This window comes from Musca vetustissima, unplaced genomic scaffold (genome assembly GCF_032173495.1).
Source record: "Musca vetustissima isolate MV318-11 ecotype Yass unplaced genomic scaffold, APGP_CSIRO_Mvet_v1 utg9641, whole genome shotgun sequence".
NCBI lineage: Eukaryota > Metazoa > Arthropoda > Insecta > Diptera > Muscidae > Musca > Musca vetustissima.
The window spans coordinates 25,010-44,179 of record NW_026883216.1 but is presented as its reverse complement, the minus strand read 5'-3'; the positions used below and the strand labels follow the sequence as shown (position 1 = coordinate 44,179).

General features: G+C 32.0%; 1 protein-coding gene across 1 annotated transcript in view; it reads left to right on the top strand.

Annotated features, from left to right (window-relative positions):
• The window catches only part of LOC133330063 (probable serine/threonine-protein kinase roco5), a 238,560-nt gene extending 224,494 nt beyond the window's left edge, over positions 1-14,066 (top strand). The window contains exons 3-7 of the mRNA XM_061538533.1: positions 10,360-10,558; positions 10,629-10,714; positions 10,781-11,036; positions 11,114-12,897; positions 12,959-14,066. Coding sequence (XP_061394517.1) covers positions 10,360-10,558; positions 10,629-10,714; positions 10,781-11,036; positions 11,114-12,897; positions 12,959-14,066 — 3,433 coding nt within the window. The remainder of the gene's footprint in view (positions 1-10,359; positions 10,559-10,628; positions 10,715-10,780; positions 11,037-11,113; positions 12,898-12,958) is intronic.
• Positions 14,067-19,170: the final 5,104 nt, after the last annotated feature.

Below are 19,170 nucleotides of genomic sequence, written 5' to 3'. Positions count from 1 at the left end.
ATATTTAAATATCCTCGCCATATAGGTCAACAGCATTGTATAACATTTCAATAAACCAAAACAAAATTGTAAACTTTTTATTCACACAGCATAATCTTCCAATAACCCAAACTATCAACTGAACGATTCGGAGAGCGATGAACTATTTTAAAGAACGACCGAACTAAAACGACAGCTAAATTAAATAGCTTAATGGCGAACGATTGAACTACTGAACTAGAAGATTGATGCTCGTGCCTGAGTTTTTGTCGAAAAACGAAACTGTTACCACGCCTTAACCACCGTATGTCTCGGATTTTGACCCACTAACAGACTATAAATCGAAACAGACTATACCAGAAAGGGTATTTCAGAAGTGTTACGAGATTTGGGAAAAAGCCCAGGCAGAAGTGTATTATATCTGAGGGGGATTACTTTAAGAGGGACAATATAGGTTTTTATTATTAAGCGGTTCATTTTTTTGTCAGACGTTAACGCTTCTTTTTTGGTCAGTCCTCGTATATGTTAGTACCCTCATATTTAATTTCTATTTCCTGCACACTACCGACCCTGAAGCTAGTATATATACTTATTGGGTTGTCTGAAAGGCGGCATCTGTACTTCAATTTTATATCTTTAAAGGTTGATGTATACTTTTGGGCGCCAAAAAATGTTATCAATATCGTTAATATAGAAAATTGGCGCACAATATCGGAACAATCCCACTCAAAATCCCATACTAAAAAAACTACTTTAGTTTTTTCTAAATTCGCACCTTCTCCTTAAAATTAGAAATAATCGAATAAAAATTGGAGTCAACTATAAATTTTTCACAAATATAATTTCTGAAACCTACACACACCCTCCACACTAATGTTGGTCAAAGACAAGAAAAGAAAGGCTTTTATGAATATGAACTCTTTTTTTTTGCATATTATTTTTTATGAATTTATTTTTTTTTTATTTTCTTTTTTTAATGCGGAAGTAGCTTATTTTGTTGTTGTTGTTTTTGGTCTTGTAGACAATTCATTGAATCTCCTCTTCGGTTCCGTTCTATCTCCTCCCACACAAACACACACATTTGCATCTTTGTTAATATTTTTTATGTTTTCTTTGAAAATAAAGAAAACAAAAACGGTTCTATTCTTACATTACCACTTCTTCCACAAAGTAAGTAAAGTGTAAATTTATACTTCCATGAACTTAAACTTGAAGTTGGAAGACATGGTTAGTTACTACTATTATTATTGTTGTTTGTTCTTGGTAATATTTTCGTCCAACATATATTTTTTCTCTTACAAATTTATTAATATATAAATAACATTAAGGGGGGTGCAATACAAGGAATATGGAAGAGGTTATTGATTACCTGCAATTCAAATAAAGTCAGAGAATTTTTCTTCAAAATCGTACATTTAATTTCAAAACTTCAATATTTTATTAAAAACGTAATTTTGAATTAAATTTTCTAATTTTATTTTAAGCTAGAAAAGATAGCAATTTTAATAATTTTATCTTTAAAAAATGAGGTTGGCGACTAATGAGTTAATAATGAAAATTATTTTTAGAAAAATTAAAAACTTTTATAAAATATTTTATTGCTTATTCATATATTTAATACTCAGCTGATGTTGGTACTAATTTTCACGTGAGGCTACCTAATAATAATTATATTTCTCATTCATTGCCATATGTATAATCTATAATATATAAGTATAATCTTCAGCTTTAAATTTTTTGTTTTCAAAACATCCCTCCTAAAAGACATGAGCAGTGTTAAATTCATATGATGATTATATAATTAAAAACGTCACTTAATTACTGAACTACAGTTTGTCATCAGCATTTTACATATCACAAAAGTGCACCTTCCATATTTTAATCAAGATATTATGTCAAGGAATTTTTGACTGTCATCCTTTGCCTTCCTCTCTTTATTTCGCAAAAATGTCCATTCCACCCTCGTTATACAAAAATTGCCTCATTTAAAGAACTTCCCTGTTTTCTTTTTAGCTTATTATTAATATAATCCACATAAAGGTTAAAAACTCATCTACAATATGCATAAAAATAGAAAACATTCCTATACACCGGTTCTTCATAAAAAAACAAACGACCATAACCCACGCCCCACTCACATATTTCCCAGCCATTGTTTTTGTGAAACACCTACAACTCTACCTCAAGATGAAATCTTCACTACACTTAACTCTTGTCTTTGTTTCATTCCTGTATCACCACAAGTGACATAGCACGGAGGAGGGGTATACTTGTAAACAGGAAATTGTTTATTTGGTCTTAGACAACAACAAGGGTCTGGTGGAAGTGGCAACTTATCATTCTATTCCCTACGAAAAGAATAATCCACACCACCACCAACAGCTGACATTGAACTTTAAGTAAGGGTTCAGTGCAACACTCGGAGTTGCATTATTTTGAAACAATTTGTATGGGCTTTTTGAAATAATGGATTTGAAGGCTATAAGGAATATAAATGAAACAATTTTGAATTTAATATTTGCTATTAATAACTTTAAACTCAAGGTTATTTAAACAGAGTACCAACACTTTCATTCTTCTTCCAGTGTGGTTGGGATTTTCACTTAAAATTTTAAGGGACGTTCTTGAATTAGTTAGGTTCGAATTAAATTGAAACCCAAAATTAATTTTTTTGAAATCGAGAATGGTGGTCCCCATAATATAGAGCTTTGAAATTTTGCTCATACATTGCTATTGCCTAATATTGAAAATAGGTCCCATATTTGGTTAACAATAGAAGAAATTTCGGCGTTTTTACTTGTTTTGCTAGTATCAAAACTAACTTCTAATATTACCTTTTAAGACAAAATATTTAAATCTTCCCAAAGTATGTAATTTGTTTTTTTAGATTTATAATCTATATTAAACAATTCTCCGATATGCATGTCAATTAATTTTCCTATCATTTTTTCAATTCGTTCTTTTTTCAACTTCCATACGTCAATTGATCCTACCATTTATGTCTCATTGTTGTTCACTTTTACAATCTCTTATAGTTTTCAATACATTTTTTCATTTCATGTCTTCAACTGGTCTCTTTTTTTTGCCATCAACATTGTTTAAGATTTCAATCTTTCTGCTGATTTTTACACTTTTTTGCGATAATCATCAGACACTCCATTTCGTGAGAGTTTTCCTCCTGTTGGCAATAGTCGAATCTGGTTTTTCTTCAAATCTTTCTGTATAATTTGGTTCTATTTACCGTTGTTCATTTCAGCGCTGACATCTGTGTGTAAAACGAAAGAGAAAAACTTGAGATGACAGGTGAAATACAAAAAAAAAATAAGACTTATTATAGTAGACCACATTATTGCAAATATTTAACAGACATTGTGGCAGGTATTGTCTGGTGGTGAGTGTGGTAGTTATCATGGGGCTATTACACTGTAGAGAAAAATTTGCATTAAAAAATCTTAAATAAAAATGTATAAAAATATGTATGTGGTAAATTCAAAACTAACAAGAAATTCTGTGCAGTTGTCATTAAAAAATCACCAAAAATAAGTTTTTCCCTTTACAACCAGAAAATATCGTTAGTCTTTTAAAGCTAAAATGCACGAATGAGCCCTACAGCTATGTGAAAATTATGGAAAATACATTGTAAAATTGTACGATACCAAAAATAGACAATTATATAAATATTTGTTTCAATAAAATAATCCTAATTCATAAAATTATTTTTTATTTGCAAATTAAAAAATGCACACAATCCCGTGCAGCTAAAGTAAAAAGTGCAGGTATCTTTAATAATTTAAACAGTATTGATTCATTCAACAATATTGATTCAGACAAAAAATAATAATTTATCATCTAAATACATAACGCAGGAGTGATTAATACATACAAGTGTGAAACTTACATTGAAAAATCTATTACCAAATGAATAACCGATAACTTATGACCAGTAGTGTATATTACCTCAATTTGTTTACTTTGGTCAATATACCATCTACTGACAGTTAATTCTTTTGTTTTTCGCAAGTACTTCTCCATTTTTTGTGAGATCGTATTCTTTGAAAAGTAACGTTCACTTGTCTGCATTACTTCTAATTATTATTGCTAAACAATAACAATTTAATTTGACATGAAAATGAAATCTTTATTTTGTTTTCTTCTTTTGTTTTTTTTTTTTTTTTAAAAAAAAGAACATTTCTTTTGTTTTCAATACATTTTCCATTAAATTGTGATTTTCTCTGGCCAACTAAACAGCTTCATTTATTATTTATATTCCTGTTTTGCATTATTTTTCTCAACAAAGACATCAAAAAGTGAATGTCGTCGCATGGCGGTGGGTTCTATTTTTGGCGGGGATATTACATTTGAAAAGGAAATGGCATTGAAAGAGGCAACTTTCAATTATGGAAATTATCAAACATCCAGTGGCAGTGAGAGAAAGTTTTTTGTATTTTAATACAATAAAAAATTTAAAATATTTTGATAATAATTGGTCTGATTATGTACTCCAAAGGGGTATAATGTTTCAGATTTCTAAAAGAAAAATCGAAAACAATTTCTTCTTTAAGGTTTTTTGAATGGAGAAAAATCATGAATAGAACATTGAACATGCCCAAAATGTGGCGTGATATTTTTATGGGTACTATGTGGAAACAATGAGAACCAAAAATATAAAATTGCAGACAATTTGGATAGAAAACGTGATCAAAATTCCAAAAAATAAAGTATAATGAGGGGGTTGATGATTTTTGATAGATTTTCCATTCTATGAAAAATCTAAACTAAAGGTGGACCAATATTGAAAATTCTTTGGTAGGAAGATCTGCTACCCAAACCAAAATTACAGCCGATGAGAATTATAACACGTGCTCAAAATACCGAATATTGTTGGATACCGTTATATGGGGCTATATGTTATGTGTGTGCCAATATTCGGACAAATATTGGGGTTTGGTGTGCCATTTAAATAAAATCGGACGAAAATATTAGCTTGGGGAAAAATAAATCCATTATTTATTCGGCAGATGGCTGTACTGATAGATTTCTCGTAAAGTATCGATCAAACAATTTCAGATTTATGCTCGTTGGAAGGGTGACATTTCGCAGTAAAAAAAATATTTTGCTTTTTTTGTTTAGCGGATTCAGTTGTGAGTTACAGGGTATTAAAATTTGAAGTGAACAAAAAGAAAATTCGGTACATTTTACAGTTTTTCTTTGACAAAGGCGAAAAAGCAAGCCAAGCGGCTAAAATTGTGAATGGAGTTTAGGGTTCCGATACTGTAACAGCCAATTATGTGCAATTTTGGTTTCGTAAATTCCGTTCAGTAATTTTTGATGTTAAAGATGCACCTCGCACAGGTAGGCCGGTCGTCGAAAATGTCGATAGAATCGAAGAAATGATCGAAGTTGACCGACATGTTAGCAGTCGTAACATCGCCCAGGAACTAAAAATCGACCTTAACTGTGTTAAACCATTTACACAAAAAATAATGGGTTTCTTTTCCCCAAACCTAATATATATGGGATCTATATCTAAACTGATTTTAACAAATTCAGAACGCTGTGCAAAACTTTTTTTAATCGGACGAAAATATATATGGGATCTATATATCTAAATCTGAACCGATTTTCTCCAATTTCAATAGTGCTCGTCCTTGGGTCAAATAAGCGACTTGTGCGAAATATCAACCTAATCGGATTATAAATGCGACCTGTACTTTTTTACATGCATAAATTGACTCAGAAAGTTATTCTATGCATATTCTCAAAAGGAGCCATGGATATATCTCGTTTCCTTTTGCATGTTGCAAACATATGCACAAAGGCATAATTCCACAGTGTGGTGAAGGGTATAACAATTATATTTTTTTATTTTATTTAGTAATGCCGGACAAGAATCAAAATATTTTAAAGATATAGCCGATCAAAAACGGATAAAAAATCTGCATAGTGTTTTAAGTTTTTCAAGGACTTTATCAAATTTATTTGAAGACTTTATCAAATTTGCAGAATTTTAAATTTTACAGCAATCATGTCAAATACACCTACAACTTCTTATTTACTTTATAGTATTGACATTAAAATTTTGACAGTTTCATTATGAATCTTATGATGCCTAATAATAAACGGCCTAATATTTTTGACAATCTTATGCGCTCATTAACAACAAAATTTAACATCAGAGTTATCAAATGTCACAAACATACAATTAAATTATAATCTTCAATGATTGAGTCATTTAGCCAATGATATTTGAAATATTCTATAATCATAAGCTACAAAGTAATAACCATCACAGCAGCATCAACAACTACAAAACTACTCGCACTGTAATTAAATTTTCAATTTTAATTACTCATACCCCAATGATTCTGCTGTGTAAAACCATTGAAATTAATTTACAACTGATCTGCATGACTTTAAAAGTTATCCATGATGGCTTTTTGGTGCAAGCGAATAATCTTAAAGTTTTAAATGTAAATAATCTCCCGCTATCTTTAGGTGTTATTAATGACCCAATAACATGTTAAACACTTGTAACAGTATTTAAGGCAATATATATTAACTGAATACAGTATTGCTTACCATGCACTATCATGCCCTGTGGCGGCTGCTGAGTAAAAATTTCACTCATTTATTATGCTCACAGGTTTTTTTATTTATAACGCCCATTCTTCTCAAACCTTTAATGTGTTTTTCATGGATTAAAAATTAAAACTGTTGCTGGCACCTTGTGAAATTTGCCACTAAAAAGGAAAGTAAAATGTATTATGTATTGACTTGATTTTATTAAAAATTAATTGCCCTAAAATATATTTTATGGGACAAATGATTAATGTGGTATACTTTTTATACCCTTCACCACACTGTGGTACATGGTATTATGTCTTTGTGCATATGTTTGTAACAGGCAAAAGAAAACGAAATAGACACATGGTGCCTCTTTAGAATATGCATAGAATAACTTTCTAAGTCGATTTATGCATGTCAGTCTGTCCGTCCATATCAAATTGTAAACAAAGTACATGCCGCATTTATGATTCGAATTGGAATAATCCTATGGAAATTGGGAAAAATCGGTTTAGATATAGCTCCCATATATATATTCGTCCGATTTAAGGTAAATGGTGCACCAAAGTCCCTATACATCTTTCGATTTGGACGAAACTTGGCAGAGCATACTGATTTAAGTCTAGAATGATGTGTCTTAAGTTTCGTGAAAATCAGTTTAGATTTAGATATAGCTCCCATATATATTTTCGTCCGATTTAATGTAAATGGTGCACCAAAGACCCTATATATTCTTCGATTTGCACGAAATTTGGCACAGCATACTGAATTAAGCCTAGAATTATGTGTGATAAGTTTCGTGAATATCGGTTCAGATTTAAATTTAGCTCCCATATATATTTTCCTCCGATTATAGGTAAATGGTGCACCAAACTCTTAATGCCTGTCCGATTGACACGAAAGTTTGCCCAACGTATCAAATTGGGACTAGAATGACGTTATTGCGTTTTGTTGAAATTGCACCCATAGCTTCCATATGTATTTCGAACAGGTATTTGATCGAGATTGAATTTTGAACAGTGCGGCATATCGAATAGCGTGTATTAAGTTTGATATATCGATTTAAATAAGTTTGTCCCATTGTACGCAAAGAACTATAAATTTGCCCGAATGAAATGAAACTTAGCATAGGTTTCTGAATATATGTGCGGATTGATGTTAGTCGGTTCACATATAAATAAAGATCTCATTTTTAAATTCGTTTAAATTCATGTCAATGTTCCTTCGAAAAGGCCACGTCTATTAGGATATATATGTAGAATATAAGTGGTGGTATAGTCGGCCCAGTCCGACTTTACCACTTTCCTTAATATTTAAAGTGTTGCAAACGGAATGAAAACAAGTTGAAAAGCGTTAAGTTCGGCCGAGCCGAACTTTGAATACCCTCCACCATAGATATACCGACAGGTACTAGAAATGAAAATATAGGGAACATAGCAAAAAGTGGACTTATACCGACATTTCTAAAAACGGATTATGTAAACCATAATACAAATTTCAGAAATTTTTAATGGATAATTATACCCTCAGCCTTATGGCTAATGAGGGTGTATACACTTTAACACCGTGAAAATGTGTCTCATCGAAATATTGGTTCTAGACCCCATGTTTCTTTGGACCAAGTCCGTTTCAGAATATTTAGATTTCATTGAAACTTTGCCCATCATATTATTTCTTCCAAACTTAGTTCAAATTCGAAGATGGGAAATATCGGTCCACTTCTTCTGGAACCTTCACACAGGGCTAATCCTAAATGCGGTAATAGTTCATTATCGAACGTTACGTTCTATTTTTTATCTCCTCCGCATGATGAAATGATTACAACAGAGTCTTAGAACCAAACTCAAAACGCGGAATAAATCAGATAACTATTTTAATATAAAAAAGGGTGTTATATGGGGACTACCCTAAAAAGGGGGCGAATATTAATAATTTTTGGTAGGGAGATTTGTTACCATATACGACTACAAAATGACAAATTGCAGAAAATTCGGTTGAAAAACGCGCTCAAGAACCCCAAAATACCGAAAATTGGGTGTACCCTTATAGGGGGGCTTCCGAAAAAATTGACCTATATTCATAATTTTTTTGTGGAGAGATTTAGTACATATTAAGAACACAAAAATTAGGCTAATTCGGCGGAAAATACGATAAAATCTCCCAAAATACCAGAAAAAGTGGACCTGTATTTATATTTTTTGTGGAGACATTTAGTACCCAATAAGAACCCAATGTACCAAATTTCAGCAAATTCGGTTGAAAAACGCGCTCAAGAACCCCAAAATTCCGAAAATTGGGCAGACAAAAGACGACTCTATGCAAAATTTTGGCGATCTATCTCAATTCGTTTAGACGCTAGAGTGATTACAACAGACCGACGCACAGACGGACATGGCTATATCGTCATAGAATTTTACGCTGATCAAGAATATATATACTTTATAGGGTCGGAAATGATTATGAGTTACAAACGGAAAAATAAAATTAATATACCCTCCATACTATGGTGGAGGGTATAAAAATAAATATACACTCCACATTATGGTGTTGGGTATAAAAGAAGAACAAAAAATCAGATTATTTTTTCTTCACAAATCATATCGATTTTGTTCCATTTTTTTTTTAATAAAATTATTTAATAAAAACATTTAATTTATATTAATTTCAAATTAATCTTAAAATCAAGGTGGACTGGACTGCTCATTGTGGAAACGGCTTCGAAACAAATTTCTTCAAAGCGATTTGATCCGTGATTCATTTTACTTGTTACAAATTTTCATTTCCTTCCTTATAACCATTTTAAATTAATAAAAAATTGTCTTTCTTGATTTATGTTTTCTTTACTATTTTGTTATAATCTAAATATCGTAATAATTAAATAATACCACCAATAACAATATTGTCTTATCAATGATTAAATAAATCATCGCCACATCAAAATACCAATAAAAAATCAGACATCGAAAAAAAGACAGGTGAAAAAAACACATCACCCAGACAAACCGACAAACAATTCTTGGCACGAACAGAAATACCATACAGATTATTTTGTGATTACGAACATTGAAAGTTCTTCTTCTTCATATTATTCTTTTTATGGGCCCTGATAAATTATGATAGTTAAATATTAATAGCAATTTTGACTAACAAAAAAAAATAAAGACGACAATTGCCTTATTTAAGAACTGCCAATAAAATCAAGACCGTCATCTACACTTGTTTACATAATTTTGAAAAAAAACCCAAAATTATTTATGAGGTGACTGACTGGGTGGCAAGTAGGCTGACGAACTGTTTCTTTTTTTATTTGGCAATACACCGTCTGTTTTGTATACAGCAAATTCCAATCACGTTTTCCCAGAACAATTAATTTCTTGCGCTGTTTTAAATAATAAAGTTGATATTTTGTAATTTTCGAAAAAAATTTGAGGTTATTTTTTTCGCAAATGTAATAAATTTAGTTGTCGTTAAATAAATTTATTTTAGGTGTTTTTACACCCAAATACAATGCCAAAAATTCCATGAGGTGACTAACATGTTTTGTAATAATAAAGGACACTATTTTGTTTGTTCTTGAGAAATTGACTGATATTAATTTTCTCACATATAGTTCGGCCAATAATTAAGTTTAAATTAAAATTTGTTATATTTCCCCCTCCCAAATCACTAGCCTAATATCAGACAGATTTTTATTATATTTCCACTTTTAATTATTTTTTTATTAATTTCATTATTTAATTATTTTTTAATAACTGATTTGTAATATTCAATACCCTATTAAAATCTAACATCTCGTCTATGTTTATTTCATTTCAGTTTTATGGGTGTCTGTGTACAAGAAGGACAACTACATGCCTTAACCGAGTACATTAATGGTGGTTCATTGGAACAGCTGTTGGCAAATAAAGAAGTCGTTTTAACGGCTGCAGCAAAAATAAGACTGGCATTGGGTGTCGCATGTGGTATGGCCTATGTTCATGATGCTGGCATATTCCATCGAGACCTGACGAGTAAAGTAAGTGTTAAAACCCCACATTAATCACAAAGAATTATTTCATAACTTTCTTCAATCTTTCTTCCTGCAGAATGTATTAATACGAAATTTACCCGGTGGACGTTTTGAATCGGTGGTGGGTGATTTTGGTTTGGCTACCAAAATTCCCGATAAAAAGTATGTACACAATTTGTTTGCAGTTCCAAAATTATTTCTAACAAAAATTCTCCTCCTTTACTTTAGGGTCAAAACCCGTCTGGACTATGTCGGCTCACCATATTGGGTTAGTCCGGAATGCCTAAAAAATCAATTTTATGACGAACGCAGTGATGTCTTTTCATTTGGTATTATCTGTTGTGAGATCATAGCTAGAATTGAAGCAGATCCTGATATAATGCCACGTAGCGACTCCTTTGGTTTGGACTATTTGGCATTTGTTGATTTGTGTCCTATGGATACGCCACCTGTATTTTTAAGACTGGCTTTTCATTGTTGTATAGTAAGTTCACCTGTACAAAACATAGCAAAAATATATTCCATTAATTGCAATGTTTTTCGTTCTTTCTTCATTTACAGTATGATCCCAAAAGTAGGCCTACGTTTCATGATGCCTCGACGAAACTTACTTTACTTTTGGAAACATACGAGCATGACCCGAATTCGGGGAATGCCACAAATGGGGCCACATCATCTTCCTCATCCACAATCAGTGCCAGTTCAAGTCCTTTAAGTTCCTTAGAGATGACTTGTTCGCCGAACGGCAGTGATGCGGAAAATATGTGTCAAGCGAATACCCATAAAAATGGTTGTACTCGTCACTTGACAACAACAAAGAAATTAACTAACCCCAGTACAGCAATAACCACTACACCGTGTATTAAAACCGCTCCGGCTGGTCAAGTAACACCACGCCACATGAAAGAAGTCAACGAAAACGGTTTCCTCTTTCCGGAAAAGGCAAGTCGCAGCAATTCCATAGTGAATGGCTCTCCCTTGGATGTTGATGACAACTGTAGCACCAAGAATCGTGTTAAGAGGGCGACCAAACGATATGAAGCTGCAGCCGAAATGCTAATGCAACAACATCGCCGTTCGCTGAGTGAAAACATTATACACTTTCCATTGCACACCACACCGAGCGACAAGGCCCGTTGCCATCAAATGAATCGCCAACGATCCTCCACCCATTCACCAACTCCACCGCCCTTTGGAGGTTCGACTAGTGCCACTGCTGTCAGTGCTGCACACATCCAGGCACGAGAATCACCACCACCGGTGCTAACCCTGAGGAAGGTGGCTGAAACCATGTGCCTCAAAGATGACCTCTACAAACCTATACGTGCCGATCACAATGGCGTCAAATCAAATCCTTTCACAGCACTGGCCCAACTTAGGCGTGTGAAAAAGGTATTGGGTGCCAATCCAAAAACCTATGCTGCAGGTGTGGGCGATTTGTTTAGTTCATGTTTCGAGATGTGTGCACCATTCTTTAAGGAAATGGCAGCATTGCAACAGAAACCCGCGAATGGAGTGACAGATGAAGCTGGTGGCAAACCAGGTACATCAGCAACATCGCCAAACGAACCAAAGAGTCTACCAACATCGCCGCAATTATCACGCAAATACAGTGCAATTGAACTGAAACTATCACCAACACTACCACTTCCTCGGTGTTGCACAAACGAAGTGGACGATGATGATTGTGTAGACGACTCTGATGCCGAGCAAGATGCAGATGGTGGTGGCAACTGTGCCGATGCTGAATCAAGCAGTGACGATTCAGCCGAACGACCTGCACCCAATCCAGTAGCCCGAAAATATCGAGCCAATTCGCTCTTTACACACCCCTTATTTCGCGGCAATGGCAGCACTAAAAGTACCGAAGATCAATGTTCGGCAATGGCCGCCCTGGCTGCACAAACTGTTGCCGCATCAACGTCAACGGTAGCCATGGAAGATTGTAACTCATCCGAGGATGGTTGTGATGGTAGTGCCCTGAAATCCTCCAAGGATTTGCCAATATCCGCATCAACACCTTCGCCCCCAACACCGCCTGCACCAACATCAGCGCCGATGGTTGCCACACCCGCCTCTCTATCTTCGTGCACAGATTTCGATTTGAATGACATAAAACCCAGTGATTTTCTGCCCACAAAGAGTTCACTGACACGCCGAGACTCCATCGAGAGTGGGTTCTATTCATGTTTCAACGAGGAGTCGGATGCTGCTACAACATTTCGTCAATTCAATGGCGCCGGGGTACCTTCATTAGGTTTGGGTTGCGGTGGCGGCAGTAGTTGTTGTTTCGAACAGCTAAAGTCACAACTAATGTTGGACGTGGGTGCCAATGGGGAATTGAGGTAGGATTCCGAATGATTGCAATACGAAAGATGTAAGCTTATTATTGTTTTTGTTTTACAGTGACAAATTGGCCAGTTTATGCCGCTGTTGTTATTACAGTTCTGCGTCACAAAATGGTGGAGGCCATCACCAGCTACTTAATGATTCATCGTCCACCTCTTCGTCGGTGCTGTTAATCGATGAGCCGACCACAAGTAGTGGTGGTATAAATACTTCTTCCAGTGCAGCGGCTTTACGTTCATTTGATGACCTGGAATTGCCGGATGCCACACGCAACCATCGTCGCTACACCTGTCATCATCACTTAATGGGTGCTGGAAATCAAAATGATAGCAATTTTGCAGCCACAGCTGGTCTAATCAATCGTTTGGCGTTGGATTCGGAAATTCATTCGTTAATGCAACGCAGTCCCTTTGCCACCAATCAATTGTTGTACTGCAAAAATCGTACCTCCTCTATATACACCGATAGTTCAGATGATATTAGCAGTCTGGCGGGCTCCGATTCATTGTTGTGGGATGAGAGATCATTTGCCTATCCGCCCAGTACACGTTCTGCACAAATTGCCAAAATTGTTGAGTATTTTGAAAGAAAACGGCAAGTACCTGATACTATACCACCGCCACGTGGCAGCGTTAGTAGTGGTGCTGCAGGAGGCAATAATGGCACTGGCGGTAGTGGGTCTACGTCTTCATCCTCTTCGATGGCGGCAGCCGTTGCAGCCTCAGCTTTGGGTTCATCATATTTGTCATATGAAACAAGACGTTATTCCGACTTTAAACGTCATGCAGCTATTAATTCAGATTACGAAGCATTTTGTTTTGATTTGGATAAGAAGCCATCACAGGCCCGCTTAATGGTGTGTGAGGGAGCCGTTAAATCCAAATTACAGATATTTGATAAACTAAAGCAACAACAGGCAAATTGTGCAGCAACGACGACAAATTCAACGGCGCATCTTGCGGGTCATTGTAGCAATGCCATGCCAGCCGTGGTCAGTAATGGTGGTACCACAAATAGCAGCAATACAACAGCAATGACTGCGGGGACGACCGCATCGTTTGCGCCCACAACATCTATGACAGCATCGACTGGTTCTATTACACCAACCCAAACTCCTACAAGTACAACGACAGCAATATGTTCACAAATCAATAGTGCTGGTTAATCGATAAATGTTATCATCCTCTATCCCTAATCCACATTATACTACTACTTCAAATTGAACTTGCCTTCTTCGTCTTAATGTATCCTCCCTCCCCCAATTTATTCTTGTAACAACTTTCTTTTTCTAAAGTTAACTTTGGATCTTATACTATATACATATGTATGCTAAATTCGGTAATATATCCCCCTTTTTTCTTCGATATCCCTTTTCATTCTATCTGGTTCTTTGAATCAAAATATACAATGAATTATTTTTTAAGTTTATGAGAAAGAAAAAAAATAAATCATTTCTGTTGTTATTATTTCTTTATTTAAATTCCTTATTAATTTTACACAACTAAACTATTGAAAACAAATATATATGTATATGCCTATATGTGTGCGTGATTGTTTTTAATGTATTTCACCAAAAAAAATGAGAGGAGAAACAAAAAAACTCGGATTTATTTCTATTTATTTATTGCATATTATTTTCTTGTTTTATTCTAAGTGTTCTCCTTTAATGCTGTAGATTTGTTGAAGCGAAAAAACGTATCCAAAATAAGTTTATAAATTATTTATTATTATTATATTTTTGGAAAATTTAAAAACAAAATGAAAAGATCACATGAACAACAACAATGACAACTGTTTGTGTTTTCTTTAAAACATGGTCAAAAAAACTTTTGAACTTTTTGGTTAAAATTTTTTATATCAATTTCCTAATAATTAGGGATTACAATGTAGTATAATTGACGCAACATTTCGGTATTTTTCTGGTGTTCAATGTGCGATATTGTTTTTTGACTAGATATATATTTTTTTCTTAAGCCACTATGTTAAAATTGATGTTTAATATATACTTTGGGTATCATCTTCTATGCAACTTCATTTGATATGAAATTATGTATTCGATTACTATAATTTATTCCTTTTTAACTAGTCTACATATCATAAAATAAAATATATAAATTAAAAATCATTATTGGAAAATCTTTTAATTTTATCAAAAAGAGAAAAAAAACTATTGTTCTAAACCTTGTTTTGTGACTGGACAGCAATTATGAAATACATGGAAGGAAAATCACAGAAGGCGTATAATTTATACTCTTAATTTAAATGCCAAAAGTAATTATGTATAAATGTAAGCTAAAAGAAATGTAAAAATATATATACATATATTTAGGACACTAGTTTATGTTTCAATATATTTTTTTGTAATTTATCCTATTTTCAAGTTTTAGTGTAAAACCTAATGGAAAACGCCTTTTTTTCATTTCAATCAAGTCTATAAATATTAAAAACAAACTAGTCCTTTCTATTTATAACCGACACAAATGTTTATTAAAAAAAGCAAAAAAAACATGTATTATTTTAATTTTAGAAACAAACCAACAAAAAATACTTTATTTCATTCTATTTTGGGTATACTCTACAAAAACAATGGCCAAGCTATTTGAAACTATTTATTTAATTTATTTATTAAAAAAAAACAACATATTTTTCTTTTATTTAATAAAATGCAAAGTGTATATTAACTAAACAAAAAAAAACAGTAATAATTTAAAAATTTATTAAATAATTTAAATCAATTTTATTATATGTATGTACACAAACAAAAAACAAATTAAAATATAAATAATTTATCAAAATACACGTAAACGGGAAAATATCCACAATTAAATTCAATTGTTGTGTTTATGTAAAATATAAACAATTTTCTTTGTTAAAAGTATTTTTAAATGTTTATATAATTAGAACACGAAACCTTAATATTATTTCTTTTTTGTTTTAGTATTATTATTAGTAGTAAAAAAGGGGTTGTAAGACTTAAAATATGAATATAATGAAAACAGAAACTTTATTAGTTTTTATTATTAAAAGAAATTGTTTAGCAAAAGAAAATCGCTCTGTATAAAAGCAAACATAATTATTGTCTATGAGAATTTTTAGTGTTGTAAATATTTTATATATCTAAACAAACATGATACTTCTTTTATAAGTAAGATTTGAAGGCAATACAAAAATAAGTTTCCCAATATTGTGTGTGCGATTTATTTCAACACCAAATATCACTTGGTGTGTACAATTTTTATGTGGAGTTTCGAAAATAAAATTACATACTTTTTATTGTCAAGCCGTTTATATTTTTAAATATACATATATGGATATTTATTATAATTTTATTATTATTTCGTACACATTAGTGTTAATGATTCTTTTTATCATTTATTTCCAATTCTTATATTTAAGTATTGTGAAAAATATTGCTATTTTTTCTGGATTTTTTGAAAAGAAAATATTTAGAATAAAGGATTTTTTGAAAATATAATTTGAACATTTTGTTTTTTATTTATGTTGCTGTTTTGTTTTCTGGTTTTATTTGAATTTCGTTTTTTTTTTAACACCAATGAAGGATAACACAATGCAATTGATCTTTAAACTTTTGGTTGATACATTGATCTGAAAAATTTTCATTTTTATTTTTGTTAACACATTAACAAGTTTATAATCTATTTAATGGATAAGAATATTAAAATCAAGCCTAAAATTTTTCGAATTTTATAAATCTTAAATCTATTTTGGAGTAGTCCATGTCATGAAGTTTTTGAATCGCTCATGGCCCTTTGGGCTATTAACTTCCTATTTCAAGCATTTTTGGGGCCTTAACCACATTTTCCGATAGAATTTCCCGATTTCCGATATTTTGAAGCTTCTTGCCACTTTGTACACCAAAATTATCCTATATTGTAAGACATTTTCACAAAAAATGGTCGACTTTTAACATGTTCTCATATAATGGCATCGTGACCTCGTATTTTAAAAATTCTATCTTAGAAAGAGTACATGTATGGCTCTCCTGTGAACTAGGATTATTGACTTCGCTCCAAAATTAACAAAATGGCGGACCTTTGAAAAATATTTTTGAAAAATCGCCGATTTTTTATCAAAAACCAAGTTAAAAAATAAGGAAGATCTTCACCGATTGGCTTTATCCTAGTTCATACGAGAGCTATTCACTCACAGAGAAACGTGTAAAAATTTCAACTCGATTGGGTTATTAGTTTTTGAGTTATCGTGCCCGCCATTCGCAAAAGAGAAAAACGCGTTTAAAGTTCGAGAAGCCCTTTAGCCGCCACTTGATGCTGACACAAAAAATCGGCTATATCTTTAAGAGTTCTTAAGATTTTCACTTGAAATTTTGTAGGGACATTCTTGAATTAGTGCAGATTCGAATTAAATCAACAAAAATTTTTGACCCCGAGAAATTAAATTAAATTTTCGGAATTTGTTTGCCTTTTCTAAATACCGATAATATCAGAGCTAAGCAATTTTGACAATAGTAAAGATAAGATGAGACAGCAGTATTTACTTTAATTTTTTTAACAAGAACCTATTAACATGTATTTTTTAGGAATATTTTTGTCCGCCATTAACAAGACGATTTAAGTGGATTTCGTAAACATATATTTTTCAACGAATATTTTGGATGTTTTATTTTTCCTTATGTCTAGTAAAGAGCAACATCTGAAATCTATGATAACAAGCATACACAAAATAGCACTGGAACGGGTAACTAGTAAAAAAAATGTTAAAACTAGAAGGCAATCGTTCAAATTCGACCCAAAATAGTAACAATTTTTTCTCGGATAAAATGGAGTACAAGGAATAGCAAGTACTTTTTGTTATGCTATATTTTAGTTTTTTTTTTAATTTTTTAATTCTTGTTGAAAGAAATCAAAATATATTTTTTTAAATCGCGAGATTGTGTAACACCGAAAAGTCTGCACCTTTCAATATATTTTCTCTCAGGGATGTATTTTTCGTCAGAAATTAAATAGAAAATTTAAACACATATTTTATTTCTTTATCCACATTCAATTGCGAAATATTTCTATCCAATATATCTCCAACACCCATAATGTATTTAACATAATTTAGCTATAATTATAGGAAAATGAAAAGGACAACATAAACAAAGACTGAAATTCTGAATGGTAATGAATTAAAAAATAAAACAATGAAGACATTGGACACAATATAGTCCCTATATAAATAATACTTTTGCATATAAATATTATAAGAATATATATTTGTATATAAATAAATAATTATTATAGTCAATTCGATTTTATATAGAAATAAATTAATAATATAATCCAATAAAAACCACAAATATCAGCAAAACATTCATATAACATAATTCACAACAACCCCCAAAACTCATTGGAATTAAATTTTAAATTAAATTAAAAGAAAAAAATTGTATAAGAAGTGGGACAATCCCTCACATTAGTTTTGAATACGTCCATTTAATACAAATACAAAAAACCAATCACGTTTCTCAAACAAAACATAAAAAAATATTTATCTTCCAACGTCGTTTTTAAACCAAAACAAGAACTATATACTATATATTTATGCAAACAAAAAGTAATTTTAGTCATTAGCATATCATTAACATTTGTAACAAAAAAAAACTAAAAGTATTTCAAGCAAAAAAATCTCATTGAACCAAAAACAAAACTTCATACTTCCATTATTCATAACTCAGACATCATACTTCGCTCATTGTTGCCAAAACTAAAAAAACAAAAAATCCAATATCTAATGTTCAAAAGCAATCATTCATACACTCATTCACATACAAACAAAACATTCTATCCAAACCACCATTCATTCATTCCATCAATCTCATCAAAGACTACAAATTTGTTGAATAGCAGAATGTTAAAATGTTTTTAATGAAACAAATATTTACAATATAAATGTATTACAAAATCATAAAAAATAAAAGTATTACTAACGATATATGTAACATACAATATAAATCAAACACATACATATTTAATATTTTGTAGTCAGATAAGTGAGAAAGTTTATAGCAATTAATGAAAACGAATAAAAAATAAAATTCGAATTAAACGAAAATAAAAAATATAGAATTTGTTTTATTTACAAAAAATCTCGGATATATGTAGCTGTATAGCAATGTTCAACTGATAAAATATTGATTCCTAATTCATTAGACTTGTTATTATCGTGGAGTCCTATAAATAGGAACTAAATTTGGAACATTAGAGTAACTTCGGGTAATGTGGACCACCATTTTCTTTTTTTGATAT